Raw genomic sequence first — 19,342 nt, 5'->3', positions numbered from 1 at the left:
CATTACTTCCCCACATATATTTTTAATATAAATGGCCTAGCCTCAAGATCTTTATGGAATAAAGCACAGTAATAGCTCACGTCAGAATTACCCACAAAGATCAAGCAAGCAAACAAACAAGAACACAAACCAAAATCAAACCAAGCCAAAACACACCCCTCAAAACAAAACCATAATGCCAGAATCTAACTCCAGACTTCCCTATCATCTCTGAGGTGGATGCCTCCAGTCTACACTTTTAAGATGCAGAGATAAAGAATAAGCAACTAAATCAAAAGTAGTGGGTTAAAGAACATTATGCTTTGTTGTTTTATTAAAACTGACCTATGTGGCAGGAACAAAATCCACTAAGAAAGAATGCTAGTCTAGGATCATAGCAATCTTTACAATATCTACTTATAATTTATGTTTCAAACACAAGGTAAGAAAATATGAATATACTGTTATAAACTGTCCTGTCTTTGTAGAAGCCAATTCAGAGACTCCCTAATAAATACTATGCTGATTAGGTTAAGTAACAAGCAAGGAATGTTTAGGGATAAAATAACTGCTTTCAAAATCTAAACCTGTACTTTCCAATGTGGTAGTCACTTGCCACAATTACATATGTGTCTTTTATTATATTTCTATTGACCAGGTCTGGTCTTAAAAAGTCTGTCTTCTAACACAATTAGTGAAATGGGGATTACAAATATAGTACATTGCTACTCCACCTCCCATGGCCTGTGGAAGACATTACTAATTAATCACTGTACTCTTTTTCACAGTACTGAAAAGTGGTTGTAAACTTTTCAACAGTGTTTCAAGCAGCCAATACAATTAAAAGGAGACTGGCTTGTGAGGTTAAATCTAGCTGCTATTCCTGTGTCAGAAATTTTCAAGTTTTATTTTTAATATAAATTCCAAGATAATCCCAAATACAAGACTTTCTTTAGCTTCTAGTTGGGGCAAATAGTTTTACTTCTAATGGGAGAAAATAACGAAACTACCTGAGAGTAAGATGAGGAGGGAAGACCTACAACAGCTATATAGGTAACGACACAGGTGTATTAAATTTTACTAAAGTATCTTTAATCAAAAGGTAAAAATAAAAGCCACATTTATGAGGTTTACTAATGACTCAGCTCTCTGTTAAGAAAGTTTCATTAGCTGAACCTGGCTTCTCTAGGAGTATCATTATGGTAATATAAAACATACTGTATTAACTGATGACAAGTTTAATCTGTAAAGTATGGAAATTCTATCTGAACTCACTTCTGAAAACAAATTCCTAAAAACAAATGCACAGACCTCCTAAACCAAGTGTACTGAATGTAACTTATTTTTCTTTCTGATGATTTAAGGCCACCATTAAGAGGATGAATGACAGCTATGCCATGAGGCACTGCTCCTACTATCTGACTCTTACTCTCACTCTTCTTCCCTCATTAAATTGGAAACCAGAGACACTGAGGGTTGAATCCAGGCTCTGCCACTTTATGTATAACCTTAGGTTAAAACAAAACAAAACAAAACAAAAAACCCTCACCCTCTTCAAGTCCTAACATCCACATGTTAAATGAGGAGGACTTACCTTCTTCACACAGGTGGCTGTGTGAAGACTAAATTTAGTTAATGTATGTGAAAGGCTGAATAGCTATCATATATAAGGAAAGTTCAAAAAAATCAGTTTTCATTATTTCCCTAATTGCAAAGGTAACTTACAGTGCATCTGAGTGAATTTTTGGAAAAAATGCTTTCTTCACTACATAGCATATTTGTCACCATTACTTCCATGCTTTGATATTCTAACCCTCTCTGTTCTGTTATATTCCACCCTGTCCTATACCCCCTAACATAATGTAGTTAACTGCCATGCCTCAGCTCGTACATAGAGGAGATTCAGTATATATAGTTGTTGGTAGCCAGAAGGCACACAGACTTTTAGGTTCTTTAAGCAGCTATTTTCTATAATTTCTAACAGTTTTGGGGTTGCTGTTGTTCACTACTTCAAAAGGTTTTGAAGGCTGACTTTCTTTAATAAGGTATGGTTGAAATTACCAGAGGCTGAGGTTCATGACATATAATCAACATGCTCAACTAGCCAGTGTGGTTTATAGCAGAGTCATCCTAGGTTTTTTTGGGAAGGAACAGTTATGGATTACGGCAAGGAGGATCAGCAGTTACAATGTTTTCAACATCACTACAAAAGTGACTTTTAAAGCATTTACCTATATGGTTGAAGTGAAGAGCTGAACAATTCCTGAGCCTGGGAAACAGCAGGTCCAGCCCCCAAACTCAGTTGGGCTTGATGCTGCCCTTGCAGTGGTGCATAAATAGGGATTGGAATCTGCTGAACTGAAGTTGGCTGCAATGCATTGAAAAAGTATGTAAACATATTATATATCAACATCATACAAATAAATCATTAACAATGGAATATAAAAATTTGAGACATGAAAAGAGTAAGATGAATACTATATATCAGCTCCATTTTAAAACAAAACTGAATGTAAACATCTAAATTTCCCTTTCAACCCACTACTTATTCTACATTGTTAATATTAGGCTCTGGTAAATTTGGGGAAATTTTAAAATTTTGCTTATAGAATATCAAGGTAATCATGCGTAGCTTGTAATTTCAGAGTCTATTATTTATGTTCCAAGGTAACTATTATAACCACAGAAATGCGAAGGAACAAACATAGGAAGGAAGAAGTCTTTGATATTACCTGAGAGAGACCTGGTTGGAAACCCTGTTGTTGAGCCAAGGATGGTGGAGCCAATCGCGCATGTTGGGTATTAAATAAATGACTTGTGTCCATATAGAAGGCTGGGATTTGAGCTGTAGACCGTCAGGAAAAACAAGCAGTAATAAGTGTCCTAATTTCAGAATTTTCCAAACAGTAAATAAAAACCAAGTTTTGTAGCAGATTCCAAATTAAGTGCACCCTCTGAAAATTAATACAGCCATGGAAAAACTAAAAACGTGACAAGAGGCAAACGTGAAAAGATGGAAAACTTCTAGTAGACAGGTAACTAGTACTTGTGAAGGCATGAGAAAAAATTTATATACTGCCAATGGGGTATAGATACTCAGATTTTGTCAGTGGTAAAATTTCACATAATCTACTAAAATTGAAAACGAATCTACCCATTGAACTGGCAATTCTACTCCAATTTTAAACCTACCTACTAGAATCTAGCAAAATATTTAGAGGATTGACATTTAATTTTAAAAGTTTGGTATCAATTCTAAACACATTTCTATGTATGTACATACTACTTTGTGACTTGCTGTTTTTTTTTTTTTTAACAGTCTCGCTCTGTCACCCAGGCTGAAGTGCAGTGGCACGATTGATCCCAGCTCACTGCAACCTCCACCTCCTGGGTTCAAGTAATTCTTGTGCCTCAGCCACTTGAGCAGCTGGGTGTGTGCCACCACGCCCAACTGATTTTTGTATTTTTAGTAGAGATATGGTTTCACCATGTTGGCCAAGTGGCTCTTGAACTGCTGGCCTCAAGTGATCTGCCCGCCTCAGCCTCCTAAAGTGCTGGGATTACAGGCATGAGCCATGGTGCCTGGTTGACTTGCTGTTTTCATACAGTAGTATGTTCTGCAGAACTCCACATATTATAATGACGAGACAGCGTCTCACTCTGCCAGGCTGGAATGCAGTGGCATGATTATCACCTGGCTCAAATGATTCTCTCACCTCAGCCTCCCAAATAGCGGGAACTACAGGCATGTGCCACCACATCCAGCTAATGTTTAAAATTTTTTTGTAGACGTGGGGTCTCACTATGTTGCTCAGGTTGGTCCTGAACTTCTAGGGTCAAGCAATCCTTCTGCCTTGGCCTCTTGAAGTGCTGGGATTATAGGTATGAGCCACCATGTCCAGCCTATATATTGTTTTTAACTTGTCATTATTAGAAATAATACTGCAATGAATACCCTCACTTAACCTCTGATAGGTTAAGTGTATCCATATGAGATTCCTAGCTAAGAAACTGTTACTACAGTACGTATGTACACTTATATCTTCCAAGACACTTTTAAAAAGAATTACGTCAATTTAGGCTGGGAGAGGTGGCTCACGCCTATAATTCCAGCACTTTGGGAGGCTGAGGAAGGAGGATCACTTGAGCTCAGGAGTTCGAGGCCAGCCTGGACAACATGGTAAAAAAATGCTGTCTAGACCAAAAATGCAAAACAAACAAACAAAAAAATTAGCTGGGCATGGTGGTGTGCTCCTGTGGTCCCAGCTACTTGAGAGGCTGAGGTGAGAGGATCACTTGAGCCTGGGAGATGGAGGTGGCAGTGAGTCAAGACTGTGCCACTGCAATCCAGCTTGGGCAACAGAGCCAGACATCATCTCAAAAAAAAAAAAAAGAATTACACGAATTTAAATATTTACAGCAATGTACTTTAAAAGCCTTATGCTTAGCTGAAAGGTTAAGAAGAGACAAAAATAGGCATTTTAAGTCTTCAATTTCTAAATTCCTTATATTCAAGCCTAAAAACATTACCTGCTGCAGACTGAGACACATAAACTTGTGGACTCTGTTGTTGCTGGGCAATAAGGGAAGGCATACAGCTTAACTGTGAAAAATGACTTGCAGAAGGCAGGCTGCTTGTCTGCAACTGCTGAGGTTTCACTTTACAAATATTTGGAGGGTCTGATGTGGTTGTAGATTTTGTGCTCAAAGAAGAGGTAGTGTATGTACCAGCTCCTATATTTGGGGAAGCAAATAAAAGGGAAAACAGAACAAATTTAAAAGTGTTGCTATTGCTCACAGTACTAACCAGAAACTGCAAAATTAATGTTTCTACCCATCACGTACTTATATACTGCTTCAGGCCAAAAGTAGATGAGGTAGCTTACAAAACAAAAGAGTAATTATCACCAAATGCAAATATGACTAGAAAATATGGAACAGTAAACAATAGAAAATTAAAACAAGAAACAAAACACAAAATTCATAAAATGAGGCCGAGAGCCTATATAACTGTTATAGTTTGGCCAGAAACGACTTGTTTTTTAATCATCACAAAGAAGAATAGGATACATAATCAAGAGCTTCATTCACTTATGACCATAGATACAAGGACACAAAAGGGAAAAATGCTATCCCTTAGAAATAATTACGACTATACATGGGCCTTGAGAGATCTCAACTGGTCCTAAAATGCCACATATACTTAAGGCTGGATTTCTCTCTCCTGTAAAAACTGGCCCATGTTGAGGGGAGGAGTATAAGACCAGCCTGGGGAACACTGTAAGATCCTGTCTCACACAAAATTAAAAAATTAGCTGGGCATGGTGGTGCCTGTGGTCCCAGCTACTCGGGAGGCTGAGATGGAAGGACTGCTTGAGCCCAGGAGTTTGAGGCTGCAGTGAACAGTGATGACGTCACCACACTCCAGCCTGAGTGACAGAGCAAGACATCATCTCTTAAAACAAAAAACACAACTCCAAAAACAACCAAAAAAACAACGAAAAACAAAACAAAACCACCTGGTACATAGTAATATCTTTAAAACAAATGAAATAAACTACTTAATAAGTAAATAGAATTATAAAACTTAGGTGTTAGGGTCCATTAGTTTTATTGATTAATGAGCTATTATGACTGTATTACTGGCCCAAAATGTCAATACTGGTATTTGATTAAAAAGTAATGTATAGTTATCATTATCTTCAGATGATGTTCCACCTGAGAGTGGACCAAAATTCAAGTGCTTCTATCCTTCTAGTAATTATCTACCAGTAGGATGACTAGGCAACAAGGGCCTTGTTTAAAAAATTATCCTAGTCAAGCATAGTGTAGGAAATCTAGACCTGGGGAAACAAGTTAGTTGGGTTCCAAAGAAAGAACTAGGAACCATTATTTCCAGACCTTCCTACCACACTCTCCTGTTTCCTTCACACCACCTTCACTAACCCCTCCATCTCCAAGTAGACTGGGGCTCAAGCTAGTCTAGTAAGCATAAGAGAAGATGCCTTGGCAAATGAGTGGTGGAGGAATGCTAGGAAGGGTTTTAAAGTGAAAAGAGATATAGTTGGAACACAGTTTGATTTAAAATTTTAATGCAGCGTAGAATCACGGGAGTTTTGTGTTAATACATACTTCTGATTACAGACAATATCAAAATAACTTGTATAACCCTAAGACCAGCTTTTTGGTAACTAAAAATAGCACGGTGGGTTGGAATACTGAAAAGCAATATTGAACGAGAACGAGTCAAATTAATTTATATCACTGGAAAGGAGCTTCCTACTGCTTTGGAAGCAGATAATACTGAGAAATTAATACTTGAAATTAAATTTTATTTTTTCAACAGAAGAATCTTGGTTCTACATATGGTAAAAGGAAAAGGGTGTACTTTCTAGAGTCAAGCATTTTGGAAACACCCGTGTTTCTTGAACTGTAAGGCCTCCAAATAATGAAGTTCAGTGAAAAGATTATGCAATAGTGAAAATTTAAGAAAACCTAAGGAAAAAGAACAAGAAAAGCACCTTCTAACTTTGGGCACCAACGGACTCTCCTAAAAAACAAAATAAAACAAAAACCAAACCAAACTAAAGCCAAATCCAATGGATTACATCACTCAAATAGCAGAGGCTGAAAATTCTCCATCCCTAACTCTTTACCAGAAAATATGTTATCCCAACAGGTTTAGGCCAATAGCACCTTCAAATTAGACACAGATTGTGAAACATTTAAAAAAGGTGTGATTCTCTGTTATTTTTGAGCTGATCTAGTTAGTTGTATATACATAAAAAATGACAATCAAAAGGTGAACTTCCTAGAAAAATTTAGAGGAAAATGACACTTTAAAAAGCAATTACTGGCCAGGCGTTGTGGCTCACGCCTGTAATCCCACCACTTTGGGAAGCCGAGACGGGCGGATCACGAGGTCAGGAGATCGAGACCATCCTGGCTAACACGGTGAAACCCCGTCTCTACTAAAAATACAAAAAATTAGCCGGGTGCGGTGGTGGGCGCCTGTAGTCCCAGCTACACGGGAGGCTGAGGCAGGAGAATGGCATGAACCCGGGAAGCGGAGCTTGCAGTGAGCCAAGATTGCGCCACTGCACTCCAGCCTGGGCGACAGAGCAAGACTCCGTCTCAAAAAAAAAAAAAAGCAATTACTGGCCAGGCGTTGTGGCTCATGCCTGTAATCCCAGCACTTTGGGAGGCTGAGGTGGGAATACTGAATACTACTTTTTTGGGAGGGCTGGGTAAACAAGAAAAGACCATAAAAATTGTTAAATAATGTAAGATATTTAAAGAAAGAGTACAAAAAAGTTTTACCTGATAGTGATGTTGTAGGAGTGACTGAGGCAACAGGAATCTGGGGCATGGATGCACTTGAGAACGAATTATAATTGGCAGTGCTTGGTCCACTGGCACTACTGCTGACTCCAGTTGCAATTGGAGGTGCTGTGGAAGTTACTGGAGACCCCTTTTCCCTTACATTTGGAGAATTCTCCCATGCCTTGCGTGCAGACTCCATCTGCAATAAAATGGACATTTCTTATAGTAAAAAAATGATGTTAATACACAAAATACATACTTATATACATGTATCAGTATTTAAGTGCCAAATATAATCTTTCAAAAACCACACACACACAAAGATATTTAAAGAAAATCTAAGACCCTAAGACCCTAGGGATTTCAGACTTTCCATTTGCCTCTTTATCTTTGCTCCATTACTCAAATTGGGAGTGTGAGAGTGGGGCTTAGTTATATTTCTACAGAGAACTTGTTGATGGTTTTAGAAAACAAGTCAGTGTACTTTAAAGTCACAGCTTCTGTATCATTTAAACATGAGCCCCTATCCCTACCAGTGAATAATGAAAGGCCCTTCCCAGTAAATATCCATTCTCTCCATTGTTTCTTTTTACTCCAATGCTTCTTAAATGGCAAATGGCAGGCATCTTTTGGTTGGCTGCTTCATGCTCACAGTGTTTTAAAAGGCAAGGTAACAAGATAGGTTTTAGGCTTGGGTGCAGTAGAAATGCTTTTGTTTCACATCTAGATCTCAAGCATTTCATCTACCAGATGTAACCATTTGCATTTATGACCCCTGGTTTCAGGTGTCTTTTCTTCTCCTAGTTTCTTAAAGGGCAGAAAATGGCCTTATTTCAATCTAGAGCAGCACTATTCAGTGGTTTTCAACAGATACATATGTAAGTGCAGATCAAATATGTAATTTTAAATTTTCTAGTAGCCACATTTAAAAAAGTAAATACAGAGATTATATATTTATTTTGAAAACATTTAATTTAACCCAATATTTATAATATTATAACTAAAACACTAATGAACATAAAATTGAGATATTTTATAAATGTTTTTAATATTAAAATTTCAGATGCAGTATATATCCAACATAATCTGTAAGATCCAGCTGCAATGACTTACGTGAGAGGAACTTTTTCAAGTTACATATTTAATACCACTTTGTGGGTCCTTAAAGTATCAGTTTCTAAAATTTTATTTTGGTTATAAGAATTTTGAGAAATAGAGGCTGGGCATGGTGGCTCACGCCTGTAATCCCAGCACTTAGAGAGGCCGAGGTGGGTGGATCATGAGGTCAGGAGTTTGAGACCAATCTGGCCAACATAATGAAACCCCGTCTCTACTAAAAATACAAAAGAAATTAGCTGGGCGTGGTGGTGTGCGCCTATAATCCCAGCTACTCAGGAGGCTGAGGCAGGGGAATTGTGTGAACCCAGGAGGCGGAGTTTGCAGTGAGCTGAGATCGTGCCACTGCACTCTAGCCTGGGCGACAGAATGAGGCTCCATCTCCAAAAAAAAAAAAAAAAAAAAGGTTTTTGAGAAATAGTACATAATTTACCCTGCCTTCCTTTAAAAACACACTATTCATAATTTAACCTTTTCTTAAGACTAATTGTTATCATTGGATATTTAAAATATAGAACACTTTTATATTTGAGAAAAATCTAAAATCTTTTCTTTTTCTCAAAATCACCTGGTTGATTTCAAATGTGTTTTATTTTAAAATAAAAGTCTTGGGGGAATTTAGGAAGTAAGCTATAACGTAATTTACCTGGACCATCTGAGATTTTGTGGTTTAGGGCAAGTTGACAGAGTACAATGTCTTTCATGCCAATTTTGTTTTACTAAGAACATATAAATTAAGTTATAGCTAATCAAACTTACATAACATATAGGCCACATGTATGTATACAGGCCACAGTTTGATTTGATTCCATTCCTTAAGCAGAAAGATAATTTAAAGTTTATATTTTTGGAAATTCAGTGAAACTAAAAGTACAATTAGTTAACTATACTCATTTTTTCATATTCTGTCAATGATGTCCATAAAAAATTAACATTGTCAATAGGTTCTTGGAAACTGTGACTTTAAGCACAACAATGTATAATCAATATTTTTTCTCATAAACTTTAGAACAAGTGGCACTGAACCAAATGATGCTATTCTATGGATCCATTGTACACTGTTTTGCTTAAAGTTGCAGTTTCCATGAACCCACTGATAATAAGTAAGAATTTACTACGTAATATAATTTTCTATGCTTTATATATTACTACAATAAAAAGGACATGGCAGAGGAAGTAAAAAATAAAGAAATCAGAGGTTTTAAGCTAATGCAATTTGATTTAAATTTAATTCTCAGTGTATATATTTCTTCTTGGAATGTTAAAAGCATGAGTGAAAGGCAAAGTTGAATAGGTATTCTAACAAAATAAATACTGGCTTAAAAATAATTAAAGATGACACTATATTTGCTTATGTGAAATTAGATTATTACCTTGCTAGTGTAATGACAAAAACCATATAAGTAAGACTAAATAAGGAACGCAGATTGAGACAATCATTCAAGCCAAAAGACAACAGAAAAGGCTGAACAGGAATTGGCAGTAAACAGTAAAGACTGGGCAAAGACAGGGATGGCACAAAGCAGAAGCTGTTGTCTTATAAAATTTTACGACCTCAAACTTACATTTGCTAAGCCTCTTACAAAGAAGTTGGGCAGAGAGGGGAGAAGATAAGGGGACAAAAGTAGTATGAGTCCAAAATGAATACTGGCCACACTGTAAAATAACAAAGTTCCTGTGATCCCAACTGAAGACCATCAAAGAGATTGTCAACCAGTGCAACATCAGGAAGCCCTACCATATTAGAGATTAAGGACTTGCCTGGATTATGAACAAAGGACACCAATGAGATAAATAGACTTAAAAAAATCTTCCCTTGGTCAGGTGTGGTGGTTCACACCTGTAATTCCAATACTTTGGGAGGCTGAGGCAGGTGGATTGCTGGAGCCCAGAGTTCAAGACCAACCTGGGCAATATGGCGAAACCCCATCTCTATTAAAAAAAATTTTTATTAAAAAAAACCTCCTTTAATTCCATGTTTGCACTTTTTTAAACGACTGACTACTCCAAAGATGAACTGATTTAAAACACTCTCAAACAACACAACTGTAAAAAAATCATTAACATAGCTCAAAATTACAATAGATTAAAAAAAGCCAAAACATTTTGACATCAAAAAGTGCTGAATCTCTTTTCCCTTCTTATTAATTATCCAAAAAACATCAACTGAAAATCTTCTGATGTCATTTATAAAGCATACGTGTTAATTATCTTCCCATAAAATAATCATACAATATTCATTCGATTCACACATAACTTACAGCGAAGACAAACAACATTCTTACTATTATCAGTACTTAATATTTTGGTCACAATCATAAAAACATGAAATTATAAGATTGCATTTTTTGTATACAAACCCATATATCCAAAAATTATTAAGATATCTGGGAGGAACTTAACACAAACATGGAAAAATACTCTCCTATATTTTTAAGAAAAAATTCACAAGCATAATAGGTCTCATTTTAAATATAAGGATATCACATCACCACTTAGTGGTATCAGAAGCTAATAAAACTTTAAGGTATAATTTGATAGCACTCTAATTCCTCAGCTTAGTATTGTTGCTTACCACATCAATCTAGTAAAAATGCCACACGAATATTGTTAACTTATGTACCCTTGCATGCAACAATTAAGGACTCTTAGAGATGGATGTTGTACATACCTTGAAGGTGAGGCTGAAAGTAGTGGGAGGAACTGAAGTTAGGCTGGAGCTCTGTTGTATAGTCTCCCTCTTAGGGAGGGGAAGGGTGTTGGGCAGGGGCACCTGAAAAGGTAGGCAACACATATCACAATCTAACTATGTGTCTACTATGACAGCCCCATTAAAGACAATGCTAAGGTGTTCTAAGGGTAGTGTTTAATTTTCATCAGAGCTAACAGAAATATGTGATTATTTAAGAGTCACATTGTGTTTATAGTAGTTGGTAATTAAGGATATCTCAGATAAAACTTCTGAAGGGAAATTATTATCTGTCTTTTCATACGTAAATTGGCAGAGAGTCTGCACCAGATATAAGGTGTATACTCAGAAGGCAGTGCTTCTCATATTTTAATATGTACATAAATCACCTGAGGATGCTGATAAAATGCAGATTTTGATTCAATTGGTCTATGCTAAGGCCTGAAATGCTGGGTTTCAAACAAGTTGCCAGGTGATGCTGATGCTGCTGGTCTACAGGCTGCATAGCAAAGCTCTAAGGAATAAAACCTTCACCATATATAGGGCATCTACTGGCTCCAACCAAAAGTATTTAACATGACAGCAAAAATATAAAACATTAATCTCTTTCCTGCAATACGGTAAACTTTTTTATAACAAGATTCAAGAACAAAAGTAATCTTGGGAAGAAAGTATGGACTATTAGCACCACCTCATTATAATAAAACTGTTCTGCTATAGTAATAAAATTATGGCAAATATTGTTAGAAACTCTAAGATATTAGAAACTCACTGCCTTTATCTCTGGATCTTGGGACTTTATTATGTATTACGTTTTGGATGGTTCATTCAGTTGTTCAGTAAAAATAACTGGGATGCTTGAGAGTTTTAAGGTAATTACTTTGTGATACTATGGACTACCTAATGGAGATTCTTTCATACATGTTGAAAGCAGCTGTGCTATGATAATCCAAAATGCCACCTGCATTTAATCTTCAAGGCATTCAAGATACAAGATGACTATACTATTAATACTACTAACCAACATGTATCAGTTAAGACCATAAAAAAAGTGTATTAAGCCCCAATAAGAGAAATAAGCCATTTTCAAGTATAATTTAAAAAGACAAAAGTTCTATGTACAAAATGGAACCCCCAAACAGATAAGTGAAAGAAAAAAGGACATCTCAAGAGGTCCTAAATTTTTTCCCATGTAGGACATTTGTTTTTAACTCGACATTGAGTTCAGAATCACCAACACACTTGGCACAAGTAAGCAACACTGTGAAATCCTTTGAAACTGATGACCATTTATAATGCTCCCTGACCCAAACTGATCTTTCTGTGTTCAAATATACACTGGCTACACTGCTAACAACTGCATGCAGACTATTCACCTATATATGAGACTAGGTCTCTTGCCTCCACTAGTTATCAGTATAGAAGTCGCTCAATTAATTAGCCTTATAGATCACACAGAAACCATCAAAATGCTTATCTGGATATTTTCAGTGAATTTTAAGGGTTCTGAGAATAATAATTTTTTCTTCCTTATTCATATTTTATAAATCATTTTCAGAGGGTAGTCTGGCAAAAAGCATCATATACTTTAAAAACCAATATCGTAGAAATATTCTATATATTTTTAAAAATGAGAAAAGACACAAAGTATAATTAAACTTTATTGAGATTTTACTGATTGAATATTTCATAATCTAGACAGTGACAGCACAGCACTTAAACTGCTTAAACTGAAAGGAAGTCTTTTCTTCCTTCCCAAGTCTTCCATTATTTTTCACAGGAGGTATAAGGAGTTAAAAAAAGAAAAAAAATATATATATATACATATATATTTAAACCACTCTCATTTTAAAAAGTGGGGGGTGGGTGGGGTGGGGAGGAAAGTTGAACAAATCACATTAATCAGCTCCTGGAGAGCTCTCAACACCAAGAAAAAAATGTGTGACTCACTCCTTTCTATTCCTTTTCTCAGCTACATATTTAGTACAGTCCTTCAGCTGAACTACAAAAATTGGATCAAGTGACCCCTAATGCAGCTCACCTTTCTAAAATTCCATATACTTGATGCTAGAGGGAAGAATAGAAAGCATAGAAAAAAAGAAAGAAGATAATAAAGATTTTTGTACTCAAAGTGATAGTTAAAGCTCTTTGTGACAGACCTTTAAATAGTTATCTGTAAAAGATTTTTTTTAAAAAGGATGATCAACATTTTAGTCTGATACCCTTTGCTTATTATAGAAGGTTATATTTAAAACAGAGAGCACTAACCAAATTTCCATCACACCTGCTCTCCAAAATAAGGACCATGCAAATAACTTTTAAAATGTTCTTCTAAATAAATGACACTGTACAACTATGGCAAGCTACCTAATGTTTCTGGGCTAACAATTTTTCATCTGTCAGTAAGTGAACTAAGCAAAATGATGAACTGTACAGACTTTTAAACACAACTTTCAACTATATTAGTAACATGGTTGCTCTAGAAAACTAGGTCCTAAGTTACAACATGACTTAACATCACCTTATATTAGAGCATCTCAGAGTGTTTGGTGTACTTATGTATACAACACATTATAGCTCAATCTACACAAAAGGAATGTTGTTAACACATTGGTATTTTTTCTTTTTTAAAGACATACTTGATTCTTTGGGAATTCTATAGTTGTCTTTTAATTCTAATTTTAGTCATCTCAAATAAGTTAAGTTTCACTTAATTATAAAAAGGTTTTATATAAGAAAACAAAATCACCAACCATTCATGTTGAATTTATAAAATGTGAGAGCTAAAACAACTTCTTACCAATACCAGGTTAATAAGATTAGTATTTATATGAAACCAAGCCCGCACACCCCAAACCTTCATCTTAAATGGAAAGCAGATGGCTTTCAGAGGAAAAATAAAAAAACTCAGCTTTGATTACTTTTACTAATTATATTACAGCGCTCCTAAAAACAGATTTACTACCAACTCTTTCCCTGAGCTAAATATTGATCGCTACAGTAAATAAAACATGAAATAATGTACTAGATAGTAATAGCCAGGTTCCAATCCAAACTTGCCACATCTCAAACTGATTACTTACATTATTAACCAAAGTATCCTCCATCTTTGTGTTATTAGTAGCCACAGTGTTAGGCAGAGAAGAAGAGGGTGTAGTATAGTCTGTTACAGACTCCTGCGAAGTAGTAATAGAAAAAGAAAATACATTTTAAACTGAATTAATTGCTCACTTTTTTTTTTTTTTTTTGAGTCTCGCTATCATGCGGGCTGGAGTGCAGTGGCATGATCTCAGCTCACTGCAACTTCTGCCTTCCAGGCTCAAGTGATTCTCGTGCCTCAGTCACTGAAGTAGCTGGGATTACAGGAATGAGCCACCATGCCTACTTAATTTTTGTATTTTTAGTAGAGATGGGGTTTTGCCATGTTGGCCAGGCTGGTCTCGAACTCCTGGTCTCAAGTGATCTGCCTGCCTCAGTCCACCAAAGTGCAGAGATTACTAGCATGAGCCACCACACCTGGCCAAATTGCTCACTTTCTAATGATAGCCTAATAGTTGTAAAGTTGTTCTGGAAGAAAGCAGGAGAAGACAGCAGACTTTAAGACTCAACTCATTCAATTAATTAACTAACAATGGAATAATATGACACAGACTCACCACCAAAATGACAGCATTTCAACTACTGCTGCATTCTTGTACATTTAGTACTAGGAGACTCTGTCAATAGTACCAAATATTTATTTCTGTGGGTTATTACCCATGTTCATTCTATAGCTCACTATCAATTACTAAGATCTTAGTTGTTGCAATTACTTAGGTTTTAGGGTATACGCCTTATTTCCTGTCACAAATCTCATTTTGAAATATGGCAGAGTAGGACCACATAAGCTATTATTTATATGATTTCAGTTGTATGGCAATTAAAAAGAGAATAATATTCAGATAATATAAAAAATTGCATGTAACTTTTTTCTCAGTGAGTTTATGTCCCAGAGTCAACAAAAAATGGCAGATAGGTTTGCTATTCCCACAAGTGTCAGTTCCCATAGTTAATCAACATATCTTGTCTTAATGAGTATTTTTAGATACATGTTTCATTCAATGTGGCTCCTAAATGTGAGTTAACAGCCTCTAGTGCTCAACCAAAGAAACAGTTATCTGTTCCAACTATGAAAGAAAACTGACTATACTGGAGTTACTAAAAGTCTGCCTTACTTCCTGACTTTAGAATGTCACCAGTGGGCAAGATAAAGTTCCACAGTAATTTTATTTATATTAAAAGTGATATAGAGCCATCTTTCAAAGTATTCCGATTTTGTGTAGATGTTTTTCACTTTAAACTACTCAAATAGTCCAGAATTTAGAGTAAGTTTCCTCAAAAAGAAATATAATTTGCTATAAAGAATTTCTTTAGATTACATATGCATACTAGGAAATAAAATCTTCTTTGTAGAAATAACCTCTAGAGTTATATGCCTCAGCAGGAAAAAAAAAAAGCAGACTGTTGCTGTTCTTCTCATTCATTTTAGACATGGTTTGCATCTACTGAACTGGAAATCCCTACATGTGGCTTACCTTTGCATTAGTACCATATTCTGCAGATGATACCGAGATCATTGTTCCTATTTCAGCAGACATTTCTGAGACTGCTTTAGCTTCCTTTGTCGTGACAGGATCTGTGCTTCTGACTGTAGCTGGGCTTGGTTTCTCTTGTCCTTCTGGCTCCACCTGTTGGGCATCTTTTACTTTTCTATTTTTTAATGAACGTTCCTTTCCAATGGGACCAGGTTTATGTTCTTTGTTTTCTACTGGACTCAAATCTGGAAGCTAAAGTCAAATGTTTATGATAAAACTATGTTTATGATAAATGAATATCTTTCATCATTGCATCATGATCAAAGATATTCATTAAAACTAAGTTCAATTTTAAAACTATTATTTGCTCTTCATGTTATTGGCCTTCATAAAATTTTATCTGGATTATAAAGTATATTTACCTTCTGGGCTTTGATAGGTCCTGCCCGTGGCTGCTTTTGCCGCTGTTCTTTAGGTTCAGGTATCTTGTCAGCAGATTTTTCCGAAAGCACAGGAACAACTTCATTTTCATTTCCATTTGAAGCTGGAGCACCAAACTGAATTGTATCAGCTCCAATTTCAAGTCCACTTTCTTGACCATTCTTCGTTCCCTAGTAAAAGAATATTTTAAAACTTGCTTGCAAAGCATAGTTCAGATGTGACTGATTTATGAAGTACTATATAGTTTAAGTACAATAGAAGGTTTAAGGCAATCTACATATTAACTGAGACTGACGTTAATTATATTTTAGGAGAATTTTCTCTTAACTGTTGTTTATCTGAACAACTGAAAAATGAAACTCGCATAAGACTGAAGTTTTTAAAGTCCTGGCTCTCCTGAGTGTGATCATGGGCAAAGCACAGCTTCAAGCTGTTTCCTCATTTAAAACAATCGTAAAAGTAACACACAAAGACACCACTACCAACAAACAGATGAATGAACTGGAAATAAAAGACAGTAGTTGAGTGTCACCTGCTTCTCAGAAGTCTGCTTTGAAAATGAAATTTAAGAAATATAATACAAACTTTGCGACTGGTAACGTAGAGCACACATCTAAGCAATCAATCCACCAATTAAACAGTTAATTTGGGCCGGGCATGGTGGCTCACACCTGCAATCCTAGCACTTTTCAAGGCCAAGGTGGGCGGATCATGAGATCAGGAGTTTGAGAGCAGCCTGACCAACATGGTGAAACTCTGTATCTACTAAACACAAAAATTAGCTAGGTGTGGTGGCATGTGCCTGTAATCGCAGCTACTCAGGAGGCTGATGCAGGAGAATCACCTGAACCCAGGAGGCGCAAGTTGCAGTGAGCCTAGGTTGTGCCACTGCACTTCAGCCTGGGCGACAAAGCGAGACCGTCTCAAAAACAAACAAACAAACAAACAAACAAACAAACAAACAAACCCCAGCTAATTTGTTGAGCACCTTCTTTGTGCTAATCAGATGTGCTAATCAGTCTAACTGCACAATTTGCATTCTAGCAGGGAAAGCAAATAAAGAACTGAAAAGTCAGATAAGCAATATGCAAAAAGGGTTAAGAGACCAACTACTAGACTGGTAGACACAGAAAGCCCCTGAGGAGGACACACTGACATTGAATGAGAAGACAAGATCAGTGGAAAGAGTTTAGGGAGACCACATACCTAGGGTAAACATCAAGAACAAAAAAAGGTCAGTGAGGCTGAAGCATAGCAGGTATGGGGAACAGTTGTAGAAGACAGACAAGCAGGAGGTTAGGTGACCTAGGGCTTTGCTACAATTAATCTTTTCATGAAAAGACAAAAAAAAAAAAAAAAACAAAACTAGTGTCAAAATTCAACTAAAGCTTCTTTTAATAATTGAATCACTACTCCATGTCAATTTTGGCATTCCCAAACCTAGCATGGTCAATTACTACATAAGGTTAATGTTATATCTACCAGGATATAATGTCAAGAGTATGAACAAGGCATGTAATTCAGATTTATTTTTAATATCTAAATAGTCACCTTCAAATACAGTCATGTGCCATATAATGATGATGTTTAGCTAACGATGGACCACATATACAAGGGTGGTTCCATAAGATTATAATATCATATTTTTACTGTACCTTTTTCTATGCTTAGAAATACAAATACTTACCATTGTGTTACAACTGCCTACAATATTCAGTATAGTAATAAGCTGTATAGGTTTGTAGCCTAGGAGCCATAGGCTATACCATCCAGGTTTGTCTAAGTAGACTCTGATGTTCACACAATGACCCATTTCTCAGGATATATCTCTGTTGTTAAGCAACGCATGAATGTATTGGAAAATACTGACGTAAATTAGAATAAAAATTTCTTTGCTTTAGTCAATGTTGAAATTCTACAGTCAGTTAAGCTTAAGTGTACAGTTAGTATTAGAAAAGAAAATGAAGTAGATTGTGAAGGTTATTAACTGTATGTACAAAAATGTTAAGAACTTGTACATATTTAAATGAGTAGAAAAACAGAAAAATAACTGTCAAGTTAATGACTATTAGAGAATGTTATATCCTTTGAAATGAAAGTGTTTATGAAAAATACGTAATACAAAGAATGATAAAAGTTTAGACAATATTATAATATCAAGTCTTTGTAAGGCTAGTTGGTGTAACTAACATTGATAACTTTAAGTAAAATAATCATTAAGAGCTCTATTTCACCAGAATAATCCAAGAAAAAGTCCATTAGGGAATTCTTTCCATCCTATGAAATATCAGCTTTGCTAACACAAAATTTTATCATGAGGAAAAACTCCAAAATAATGTATGACATTCACAAAAAATCAACTTCTATATAGAAAACATAAAGAACATAAAGACAATGAAGAAAAAAGTATGAGAGAAAAATGAGACACCACTAAAATATCTTGTTCCACCACTGACTGAAGGTAAGTGTAAACACCCATTTATCACTGTAAACTTGTAGAATGCCTGCAAGAAAAATCTTGCAGTTGGGAAACAATCTTCCACTCTGTCCTTCATACCAGCATGAAAAATCCTGAAATGCTCTCTATGACTAATCATAATGCTAATACCAACATGCAGAAGAAAAATTACTAAACCGAAACTCTTAAATATTGAATGCAGTGACTCTTGAGCTGTACAGAGTTCTCTGAAGAATCTGTAACATCAAAACAGATGATGAAGTCTATTCTAGACCTACTAAGTCAGAAAACTGGAGTGGAGACAGAAGTAGCAGGAAGACTTCTTTAACGAAAAAAAATTCTTTCAGCACCTATAGGCTATACAAAAATTAAAATAAAAAAATTAAAATCTCAACTATATTTTCTTCTACTGCCCTATTTTTTTTCTGTACTCCTTTATAGCAAAACGACATTCGTATACAGTTGGCTCTCCTTATTTGCAGGTTCCACATCTGTGGATTCAACCCAGTATGGATGGAAAATATTCAGAAAAAAATAATAAATGGTTGTGTCAGTACTATACAAGAACAGACTGTTCTTTCTTGTCATTATTCCCTAAATAATATAGTGTAACAACAATTTACATAGCATTTACATTGTATTAGGTATATAATTAATCTAGAGATGGTTTAAAGTACACAGGGAGGTTGTGAATAGGTTATATGAAAATACTGCTTCATTTTATATGAGACTTGAGCATCCCTGGGTTTTGGTTTATTATGG

General features: G+C 35.8%; 1 protein-coding gene across 22 annotated transcripts in view; it reads right to left on the bottom strand.

Annotated features, from left to right (window-relative positions):
* Nucleotides 1-19,342, bottom strand: part of PRRC2C (proline rich coiled-coil 2C) — a 106,726-nt gene that overhangs the window by 11,360 nt on the left and 76,024 nt on the right. For 18 of the 22 annotated variants that reach the window (XR_012422036.1, XM_005539987.4, XM_045392758.3 and 15 more), the window contains exons 21-28: nt 16,104-16,292; nt 15,682-15,933; nt 14,191-14,283; nt 11,090-11,191; nt 7,300-7,501; nt 4,510-4,713; nt 2,712-2,824; nt 2,211-2,347 (exon numbers count right to left, since the gene is read on the bottom strand). Coding sequence is in view for 21 of the 22 variants with exons in the window: in XM_005539987.4 (XP_005540044.2) it covers nt 2,211-2,347; nt 2,712-2,824; nt 4,510-4,713; nt 7,300-7,501; nt 11,090-11,191; nt 14,191-14,283; nt 15,682-15,933; nt 16,104-16,292 (1,292 nt within the window). In the remaining variant the exon portion in view is untranslated. The remainder of the gene's footprint in view (nt 1-2,210; nt 2,348-2,711; nt 2,825-4,509; nt 4,714-7,299; nt 7,502-11,089; nt 11,192-14,190; nt 14,284-15,681; nt 15,934-16,103; nt 16,293-19,342) is intronic. The other 4 variants (XM_005539984.5, XM_074010873.1, XM_074011103.1 and 1 more) reach the window with 2 other exon arrangements.

This window comes from Macaca fascicularis, chromosome 1 (genome assembly GCF_037993035.2).
Source record: "Macaca fascicularis isolate 582-1 chromosome 1, T2T-MFA8v1.1".
Taxonomy (NCBI): Eukaryota; Metazoa; Chordata; class Mammalia; order Primates; family Cercopithecidae; genus Macaca; species Macaca fascicularis.
The sequence above is the reverse complement of the archived record's forward strand: the minus strand, read 5'-3'. Positions and strand labels throughout refer to the sequence as shown.